At 41.0% G+C, this 10,622-nt stretch overlaps 1 protein-coding gene across 1 annotated transcript in view; it reads right to left on the bottom strand.

Annotated features, from left to right (window-relative positions):
* Positions 1–3,322: 3,322 nt before the first annotated feature.
* The window catches only part of LOC136645137 (heparan-alpha-glucosaminide N-acetyltransferase-like), a 141,952-nt gene continuing 134,652 nt past the window's right edge, over positions 3,323–10,622 (bottom strand). Inside the window, exons 13-15 of the mRNA XM_066621382.1 lie at positions 10,092–10,162; positions 7,074–7,186; positions 3,323–3,504 (exon numbers count right to left, since the gene is read on the bottom strand). Of these exons, the coding sequence (XP_066477479.1) occupies positions 3,323–3,504; positions 7,074–7,186; positions 10,092–10,162 (366 nt within the window). The remainder of the gene's footprint in view (positions 3,505–7,073; positions 7,187–10,091; positions 10,163–10,622) is intronic.

Raw genomic sequence — 10,622 nt, 5'->3', positions numbered from 1 at the left:
TCTTCCCTCTCCTGCTCTCAAACTGCCCCCTGGTTCTGCCCATTTGCTGCCCCAAACTGACCCCTCCACCACCTTACCTGCTGGACTGGTGGATCATCTGGGTCAGTGGTTCTCACACTTTTAGCACTGGGACCCACTTTTTAGAATGACAATCTGTCAGGACCCACCGGAAGTAATGTCATGACTGGAAGTGACATTATCAAGCAGGAAAACTTTTAACAAGCGTAGGCTGCAATCCTACCCACACTTACCCAGGAGTAAGTCCCATTTACTATCATTGTTAAAAGCATATACTGTTCAAAGTACAGATCTATAACATTTCCCCAAATGCAGTCTCATACCATGGCAGCATCAAGTCTAATATATTAAAAATAAAATATTGAAATGAATGGGGACCCACCTGAAATTGGCTTGTGACCCACCTAGTGGGTCCCGATCCACAGTTTGAGAAACACTAATCTGGGCAGTTTTGGCATGTGCATGTAGCCTCCAGTTGTGGTTCTGTTGCATGCAACAACAGCATGATTGCATCATCACTAGGTCACTTATGAAAACGGACCATGAGATCTGATGTCGGATCAGGCCATTAGTTATTGATCAATTGTTAGTGATGAAAAAAGTAGCTAATTTCCATGGGAAATAAATAGATATGAGCAGCAATGGTTATAGGAAACACATGGTCAAGAAAAATTTATTAACTTCTGTCCTAGCCAGAAAAATGGGCTGCTGCTATAGAACACAGAATAAAAATACCCACCTGGAATGCCAGATGCATTGGTTCCAGATCTTCTAGGGCCACTAACAGTGCAATCTTATGCATGTCTACATAAATAAATCCCACTGTGTTCAATGGGGCTTAATCCCAGGAAAGTATGATAGGATGGCAACTGTATTCTATTATAATTTCTACATACATGTGGGATACTACTAGGATGTATCAACATTTAGTATTCAAACCTAGTGTAACAACAGCATAGGGATAAAATCTTCACTGATGGGAAAAGGAGAGAGAGAGATGATGTTACGCAGGTCTTACGTTAATCTTAAGTAGGAAGGCGTAATCTTCAGTTTACATATAATTTGAGAACTGAAGAATGTGTAACTATATATCCTTTCTTCAAAGTGTATCCATAGGGGGAAGACATCTTGAATTAACCATTTAAATTTCATTTGCATTTATTTTGTGTTCTTGAACAAATACATTTGCCAAATGCTTGATTAAAGCAAAAATACAACATGAACTTTTGAGATCATCCAAGCTTTTTTGTTTGTTTGTAATATAAAAATTGCACATTATATTATCTCGCACACACAAAAAAGGACAATAAATCAAACTTCAGAATTAGATGGGTTTTATTCAGTGACAAAATCATTTTCTATGGGCATAGTCTGATTCCTGTCATTAACAAGAGTCCAGATTTGATAGACCTTGTTTGTCACATGGATCTTCCCTTCCCGAAGAGATTTCTAAGATACTACTTTATTATACTACTTTATTATTAACATTGTACTCCAAGTATGACACTTCCAGAAGAGACTACTGGTAGACTATCCTGCTTTTGCCAGTAATATCCTATTCACAGTCCAATATTTTGTGTTCATTCTTGACAGATCCTGTTAAATACCCCCAAGACACAATTTGAGGGTTCAAAAGTATATAACATTTAACAACTATTTTAAAACAAGTCAGGATTTCCTTTCATATTCCGTGACATATAAACACCCCCATATCTATCGCAGTATGATAGAACATATCAACAGCAACAGAACATATCAACAACAATATAATATCACAAGAAAAAGTCAGATACCTTACCTTACATCTGTATTACAATTTAAGGCCGAAAACCTATGCACACTTTATTGGGAATAAGCCCCATTGAAAACAATAGAATTTATGTCTGAGTATGCACATATAAGTTTATACCACAAGAAAATTTTCAATTGAGCTAGTATCCACAATACGTTTAATAGAAGCTGTACTGAGAGCTATCTGTTGTTTATTGTAATATTGATATTGAACTCTCCCATTTTTTCCTGACCCTAGGAGTCTAAGCCATCTATTTCCATTAATATTTTATAGAGCTTGGACAGAAGCTTTTATGGTTTTTAGAAATTAATATATTTTCAAAAGATGTCAAGGGCCTACAGACATCATACATCTTAGAAGCCTCCTGAATATAATGTCTAAGCTGACGGTATTGAAAGAATGGAAGCTGTTCAATAGGGAATTTTGAATCAACTGCACAACCGGCAAAACTGTTGTCTTGTATAAAGTTTATATACCTAGTACAACCATTCTTAAATGGCTAAAATGCATGGCTGGTTGTCTCAAAATCTAGACAGTATGAGGAAAACCAGGACAGGCCTGGAGCAAAATCTTGAGTGCCACCCACGAAAGAACACTGAAACCTCAAGAGGGTATCCTGAGAGAAAACTCCCCGAGGTGCAACTGCTGAAACTCCGTTCCCTGCTACACCAGCTAAGAGCAGGAAAGGAAGGGTAAAAGGAAAATGCTGCTGTGTTCAGTTTGGCAGGAGCCGAGTGAAGACCCTCCTTCTAGCCAGGTAGGGCTAGAGGTTGGAGGGGTGCTCATCTGCAAATGACACTGTATGGCTAGCAAGCGAAAGAACTTCCCGACAACAGAGACTGAACACAGGAGAAGCCCTTAAACCATGGGGTTAGGACAATTAAAGCGTAACACGATAATATTTTGTCATACAGGAAAGAGACATTCTCCCCCTGCTCCAGCTAACATGCTGCCATGAATTATTGCCTGAAACACCCAAGTTTTGATACAATGTTTTGACCATGATGCAAGTTGACATATCTTCTGAGATTCACAAAATATTCAAAACCAGTTCCAATGTTACATTTTATATCTATGGAATAACTCCTGAACCAATTCCAATGGGTGTGTTCAAGTGAAACTGTTTTGGCAGAACATTTCGTTCCCAAATTTGATATTTCATACCCCAAAAGCCGAGGCTGGATTTCTCAGCAGTTTAGGGCAAAACTAGATGTTATAAGAGAAAAGAATCTGCCCCCTCTTTTTTCCCTCTTTTCCTTATGATGTCTAAAACAAACACAATGTGATGGGATGTCACTGCAATTTGCACCTCCCTGCTCCCACACAACAGAATGGGGGACACACACATAGCACAATGACCACACGTTGTATAACAGGAAAAGGAGAAGAGAAAGGAGTGGCAGCTTCTCTATATCTCTTCGAACGTCTAGTGTGGTCCTCAAATTTAAGAACAACTCTTGTCAATAACCATGATCCTCATCCCAAGGCGGGGGGAGTCGTATCCAACCGCTGTCATATTTTAAGGAAGATCTTCTTCTTGTAGAGGAGATAAGCGATAAATACCCAGAGTGAGGTGCCAAACAGATCCTGAAAGAGGGGTTCAGTATGGGAGGTAAGAAACTTCATTTCCCAAGTGAAAGGAAAGTAACTCCCCAGGAGTGAGGCTCCAACATAGACGAAGATTGAATTCATCCCTGTATATTCATGATAAAATAAAAAAACCATTCAAATTGTATCCGCATGAAATGACATGTGTATCTTCATGTAACGTGCTCTGCATTGAAAATTATGGGGCTACCAATTTTAAGAATAGTTTGTGAGGATGCCACATGCTTCCATGGAAATTAATCCTCATACTGCTGGCCATACCATGCCAGTACAAACGCCATGCTAGTGCTTTTTCTTGTTGTCCTAGCTCAGATTTAAATTCCTTGTAGTTTATCAGTTTTCCATCTTCTCATCAGCCTTGAGCTCTTGTAGCATTCAAAATTCAAGCCATGTTTGCATGTTGTAGGAAAAATTGCCAAGAGTTCTGTGGCACCTTAATATCATTTTAATGTTAGTTTTTAAGATGCCACAGGACAATTTGGGTGATTGTAGTTTAAACATTTTTTAACAATGAGTCTGGTAGATTTAGCTTCTCCTGCTCAGGTGCTATAACTATAGGCTACCATTGTCAGCTCTCTTTCCTGGCATGCTGAAGCATGGAGCCTGATTCAGGACACTAGAACAAATGAGGGGGGCAGACAGTCACCTGGCAATCTAGTCTGGGATGCTGGCAGAGATAAAGCACCAAAGGGCACATTATGTCGGAAAGTTCAGGTAGGGAGCTTTGCTTGAGGCTTGTTTCAAAAGTCAAAGATAGCTGTATTTAAGGAAAATACATCTTTGTTAGAGAGGATGGAATTGGATGCTCCAACTCGTCTGTCTAGCTACATAGCTAGGAAGAAAGGAGAGAGAGTGTAGAAGGAAGCAAAGCCTGAGAACTGCACTCTGGGGAACCAACAAGTATGTATGACCTGAAGATAGAAAAGAAAGAGATTAAACACTTTGTCCTCTTACCACTACCTAGAGTTACTGCCCCCTGTGAGTATAGGTGCAATGGTACCGCACTGCTGCGTAATCGAACATCAGAGGAATAGCAATGACCTGATTCTTGCTGAGGTGATAAACCTGTGTCTGAATGGTGCTCCTGCCGGTGGGAGGTCACTGGATTGAATGCTGTGCCATTCAAAAAGACTTCCTGCACACAGAAAATTGGCAAGCCAGAAGGAAGAGTAGGCTAGTACTTGTCTCTCTTTATTTTAGTTTTCTATGTGAAGGGATTTTTTGAATGGAGGAGCTTTCTGACATATGAGGCCTAACCTGCTGTCTCAGTTGGGAAGGTGCTGATATAGGTTTGCCGCCTCAGTGAAAACGAGGCCACTGAGGCCTTCTGCCCATTTCTCATTCCTCGCCACAGGGGCCAACCGTGCGTTTGTGAAATGGGACTACCTTGGTCTCCTCCACCTCCAAGCAGGGGCAGCTTGAAATAAAATTTTATGTGTTTTAAAATTTCTAAGCTGCTTTCATGATCCAGTGGAGTCAAAAGTGTGGGGGAGGGGGCCTGAAGCCTAACGAATGACAATTCTAGCAACTTACACTAGCACTGTTCTGAAAATGCACCCCCAGCGTCTCTGCCAAAGATAAAACAGGGACAAAACAGATAGTGTTTTATGAGAGAGATTAAAAAATAAATGTTGGCCTTAATAATCAGAGGCAGTTGGAGCTGGTGCTTTTGTGGGGGCATGAATCAAAAGGAAAATGATTAAGAGACCCTGAATCTTACTTATAGTCAGTTTCATACTAGTCAATGTAGAGTTAAGCAGCATTATGGGGACTGATGAGAGCAAAAGTCTAGCCTCTCGAAGACCTGAATTATGACCTATTATAGACATAAGCCATTTGGTGCTGCAGCTTCATAAATTACAAGGCTGTATTCCTGAACAAACACATAATTAAGTAGAGATTGTCAAGTGGCTCCAGAGGAAGTCTTAAGATTGAGCAAAATACAGAATGATTTATGTCTAGCTTCTACCAGGTACAGTCACTCAAAGTAGCATCAACTGTTAATGTCAATAAGCACTTAAATGAATCACAAGGCAGTTTTTTCATGTGTTCTGACTGATGTTATGCAATTCTTAGACCAGGAATTGAAGGTCTATGTATCTGGTATCATGATTATTAGTTAATTTATTCATCACTTTTTTGCTCTTCTATGAAATCCATAGAAAGCAACTTGCAACAAGCTATAAAAATCAAATAACTAAAAAGAAACCCAAATAAGAACAACCTATAAAATAGTTTAACTCTCAAAAACCATTAAAATACATAACAGTGACAATCAAAATTATACACATACACACACAAGGGTAAAAAAAAAACACAGCAAAATCAGTAATCAGGAGAGGCTCCTGAAAATAGGAAAATATTTTCACCTGCAGGTGAAAGTAAGGAAGGTAGAAAAGAAGGAAGCTTGGGTAAACTCAAGTTAGGCAATTCCAAAGAGTGGGGAGTGGCACTATTACAGAAATGGCTGCTCCAGCTATTCTCAGTTTAGTAAAAGAAGGAATAGAAAGCCAGGTCCAATCCCTTAAGTCAGGGGCTCCAGCTGAAAGAGGATAAAAATCTAACAAGTAACTAAATAAACTACACAGACCTACAAAACTGAGGGTCAGAAAAGTTTTTCCCAAACTTTATGGTGGTTTGATATGAATTTGGGGTGCCGATTCCAAAAATGGCATCCGTTTTGCCCTATCACGTCTAGTTTTGGAGATATAGTATAGCCTCATTAGTGAATGGTTCAAGCAGCTTCCTCATGAGGAAACCATGGTGTAGGCCTCCTCATGAGGAAGCTGCCTGAACCATTCACTAAAGAGGCTATGCTGTGTCTCCAAAACGAGACATGATAGGGCAAAACGGATGCCATTTTTGGAATCGACACCCCAAATATACCCAGGAATTGGTGTAATGTTTAAGGAAGCAAAACGTGCGTTGGCCTGTGCTATTGAAGAAACTGTTATCAGAATCAATTGAATGCCTTTGGATTTTGTCTCTTTACAAATTCCAACTGAACTAAAACAGGATAACTTTTCCTTCGTGGTCGAGACCTGCAATTGTAGGTCCTGTAAGTGTTGTGAGGCGGTCATGATTGCCAACACTATTTTTGTTGGGTACAGATCACACATTGGGAACGCGTGTGCACATACCCCTACAAAGGCAACTAACAGCTCGATCCAATGCTTCCTAGTGCCCAAGGCTGCAGCAGTGCTGAAATGGCTACCATGGTGCAGGGAAGCAGCACCGGGGCTACTTGATGGGGTCTCCTTGAATCTGCGCCCACTATATCTATGCCCATGTCAGGTCACCCAGGCTGGGAGGGTGGTCAGCAGCAATGCCTGCTGCTATCTCTGTCCCCCTCCCACCCCTTTCTCTGTACCGAAAGATAGTTCTCTGTACTTGTACTTACCTCCTGCAGGCTGTTAAACTGTGCCCCCCCACTGCATGCAGTACAGCCTTCATTGGTGCAGCTGTATACTATAAAGTGATGAGGGATAGTACTGGGCAGTCTGTTGGATGCAGCAAGAGGTGGGGCTAGTAGAGACAAACCCATCCCTTGAATGTTCAGATTTACAAAGATGTTTTCATAAGGCTGCTATCAGAAACTTATTTTGCATTACTATTCCAATTAGGAAAACAATGAAATGCAGCTCTGTTACCTTACCTGGAAAAATGAAAGGCTGGCCTCCCCACCAGTTTTTCACATCAACAACATAAAACATGAGTCCCAGCAACAGGAACGAGAAGCAGCTCAGTGTGGTAACAAAGGACAAAGACCTAGCAATCACAGAAAAAAACCAAGGAGAGATGAGCCGGCTGTGTGGTGCTAGCTTGACATTTTAAAATCTGTTGGCCATAGTGGGCAACGAACTGTGGAAGAGACATGGGGGGAAAAAAGAAGATCACAGTTTCATTTTGGGGTTTTAATTGTTCTTTATTTGTAAGCTGACTGGTGGACTATTTTGATTGAAGGGCAACCTAGAAATTTATTCTTTTATCATCTCTGGTCAAACAGTTCTGCACATTTCCCAGCACTACAAAAACCACTTTGAACAGAGATTACAGTAGGACAGATAAATGCTACGGGCAATACTGGCTTTTTCATATCATTTTCAACTCTTTGATGGTGCAGCCACTCTACAAACTTATAGTTTAATGGTCACAGTTTCTCCAAAACAATCCTAGAAACAGCGGCTTGGTGAGGACACTGAGAATTCTCTGGTAGGGATCGTTGACCCCTCTCACCCCAGTCCCCCAAATTCCCTGAGGAAGGAGAATAATGGTGAGAACAAGTTTAAGTCTGTAGTATAGACATATGTATAAAGAAAAACTATGATTACCACCCAACGGAGACTTAAGGCGCAATTCTAAGGGGCCTTTGCACCACCAGAATGAGTGGTGCATACAACCGATACAACTGTTCCCTTGCCCCAAAGAGGCCTCAAAATGCTGAAACTCCCATGGGAGACAACAAAAGCCGCATCAGTGCCACTGCATTGCCATGCAGGGTCTTACATAGGATTGAGCTGCTCAGGCACCAGATGTCCAAAATCCTCCATATATTTCCAGCTCATGTCTGTTTCTGCACCCACTTCATTAGAAACATTTAGCGGTGCTTCATCCTCTGGCTGCAAACGTCTTCAAACACAACCAGTGACTGCAGCACGTTCACTTCAGAGCAGCCATTTGCTTGCTACAACAAGTTGCTGTTCTACTCAGCTCTGAAGTCCATTGTTCTATTTGGGGCTTTATGTGCCCTTCCTGAGATCCAGCTTGCAAAGCGGCCTATTTGCATACAGCCAAGGTTGTAAGTAGCTATTGATTTTTCACTTTCCCTTTAAAACTGTCAAGTGCTTCATCCACTCCAATAAGCACCATAAAAAGAGCTGGAGATAATGGGTAGACACATTTGAACCCCTGTAGGTGTTCAAAACTAGTTAACTCTCCATTAAGAGTTGTTGCATTTTCTCAGGCTTTCTGGAAAACATGTAAGAGCTTCTGTGTCTTCAATTCCCCTGTGCATATTTAAAAGGCAAAGAAAAACCCTAGGCACTCGTGAGCTCAGATATCAAGTCACACCAAGACATAGGTTTTAAGATAAAAATCATCATGCAGATTTTCATGAGAGGATAATAATTGTACCATAATTTTCAGTCTGACCTTCTGGAAGAGAGAATGCTTGACACTTCTGCGATTAAGGCTCACCATCTAGAGTGGAAGCAACAGTGTGTATGCCACCATCTTTTGTTCCTGGCAATGAATCAATGTCTGTCTACATCACTATTTCCCAAACTGTGGGTTAGGACCCACCAGTGGGTTCATGAGCCAATTTTTGGTCGGTCATGAAAAGTTTTTGAAATAATAAAAAAAAAACTTTGCAAGCGCCTTTGTCCAATTTGCAGAAGAAAACTGTTAGCTGGTATGAGGTAATCTTCATACCCCCAAATTAAAATGTCACATTTTCCAATTTTCTCTAGTAATTGGCTTAGATCACATGTGAACCCAGTTTCAGACTTTTGTCTGGCCTGGTAGTCCCTAATTGCACATCTTGCTCTCCAGTTCAGCCTACTGGAATGACTGACAGCCTGGAATGACTGTAAAGGTTTGGGGCAACAGTCCTTGAACTCCATTGCTAGGGAGAGTCAAGCAAATGTCTGCCTCACATACTATATGTAAGGTCTCTAGCAGCCTCAGGAGCACAGGGCCCAAATTATTATTAATTAATAAAAGTGTTTCTTTCTAGTTCTTTCTCTCTCTCTCTCTCTCTCTCTCTTTTTTTTTTTTTTGGTCAAGTGGGACATGTGAGTGTCATTTTTCAAAGTGGGTCCCAGTGCTAAAAAGTTTGGGAAGCACTAGTCTACATGGTTAGGATGGATTCTTTATATATCATACTAGTGATACCCCCCTCCAACAATAAGAACTAATGCTCCATCCTGCCCTGCAACCAAGTGGATATACATTACATACATTGCTAGGAATGGCATAAGAATGTCTACAGGGCAGAGCAAGCAGACTGCTGTCAGCCACATGTGAAAAAAATCAGTAGATGAGAGCAGAACTCTGTGTCAGTAAAACCCAATGACTGCTTTTCCCTTTGGGAAGGTATCTGCAGCAGAGAAATGGCTGGTGAGAAAAGGTTAGTATGCCTATATACCTATATAACCCTATATACCACTGTATCATCCCCAAATTCCCAAAACTGTGTTTCCCCTAAGAGCAATAGTTGTCAGGCTTTGTTACATGTGTTTGTGGGTCATGTGGGATTGATTAGGGTCACAGAGTAGGTCATATCGCACATGCTCATTGCATGCGGTGTGTAGCAGCATCAAATGATGATTTGCCTATTCCCACAGCTAGACCTCACACAAACACTGCCATTGGAGCCAGTTCTCACTTTCAGTGGTGAATAACCAAAAAGTGATGGGAGATCAAGGGATGCTCCAGATACATAAATCAGCTTCACATAACACTGGCAGATGCAAAGCTGGGGAGAGGAGAGGTACGCCCAACAGTACGTTGGCACCAGACTGCTAGAGCCTACCAGGGTGAACATGTGAACTGCGTAATGTCTGTGGCAGAATATAGCATCTTCTATCTTATTCTTGGTACAGTGCCAGTGCTATGCAGATTTCACTGTGACTTACATGAATCAAACTTATAAGGTGGATTTGAAAGCACTTACCAGAGATTTTTATTGATGGGAATGAAGCCTTCATTTTGTGTACATTTGGACAGGATGGCAGAGATAATCCCCTTAAAAAGAAGAAAAATCAGAGAACAGTTCAATAACAGGCGATAAGGAAGGACATATCTAACTGAGGAATCACAGAAAAGGGGGGAGAGGAAGGAGAAGGGGGAGGAACAGATCTTGTGCCAAGTTCTAAGTGTTTCCATTGATTAACTAATCAAAAAATTCATTGCAAAACAAGAAGAGGAACCCAGCAGTATAGGAGTGTTTGATTTGAAAATGTGCCTTTTTTCCTAAAAAAAAACAAAAAACTTTATGAGATTTACCAAAACAAAGTCTTTTTCTAGAAATTGTACTGGCTTGAGCCCATGTACCACAGTGATACAAGACAGGTTAAACTCATTAGCAGCATCATTTCATACAATTTAGCACAGGGGTGTCAAACTCATTTCATACAGAGGGCCAAACAGCATTCATGATGCCTGCTGAGGGCCGGAAGTGATGTCATCAGGCAGGAAGTGATGT

Source organism: Tiliqua scincoides, chromosome 3, assembly GCF_035046505.1.
Source record: "Tiliqua scincoides isolate rTilSci1 chromosome 3, rTilSci1.hap2, whole genome shotgun sequence".
Lineage (NCBI taxonomy): Eukaryota > Metazoa > Chordata > Lepidosauria > Squamata > Scincidae > Tiliqua > Tiliqua scincoides.
The sequence above is the reverse complement of the archived record's forward strand: the minus strand, read 5'-3'. Positions and strand labels throughout refer to the sequence as shown.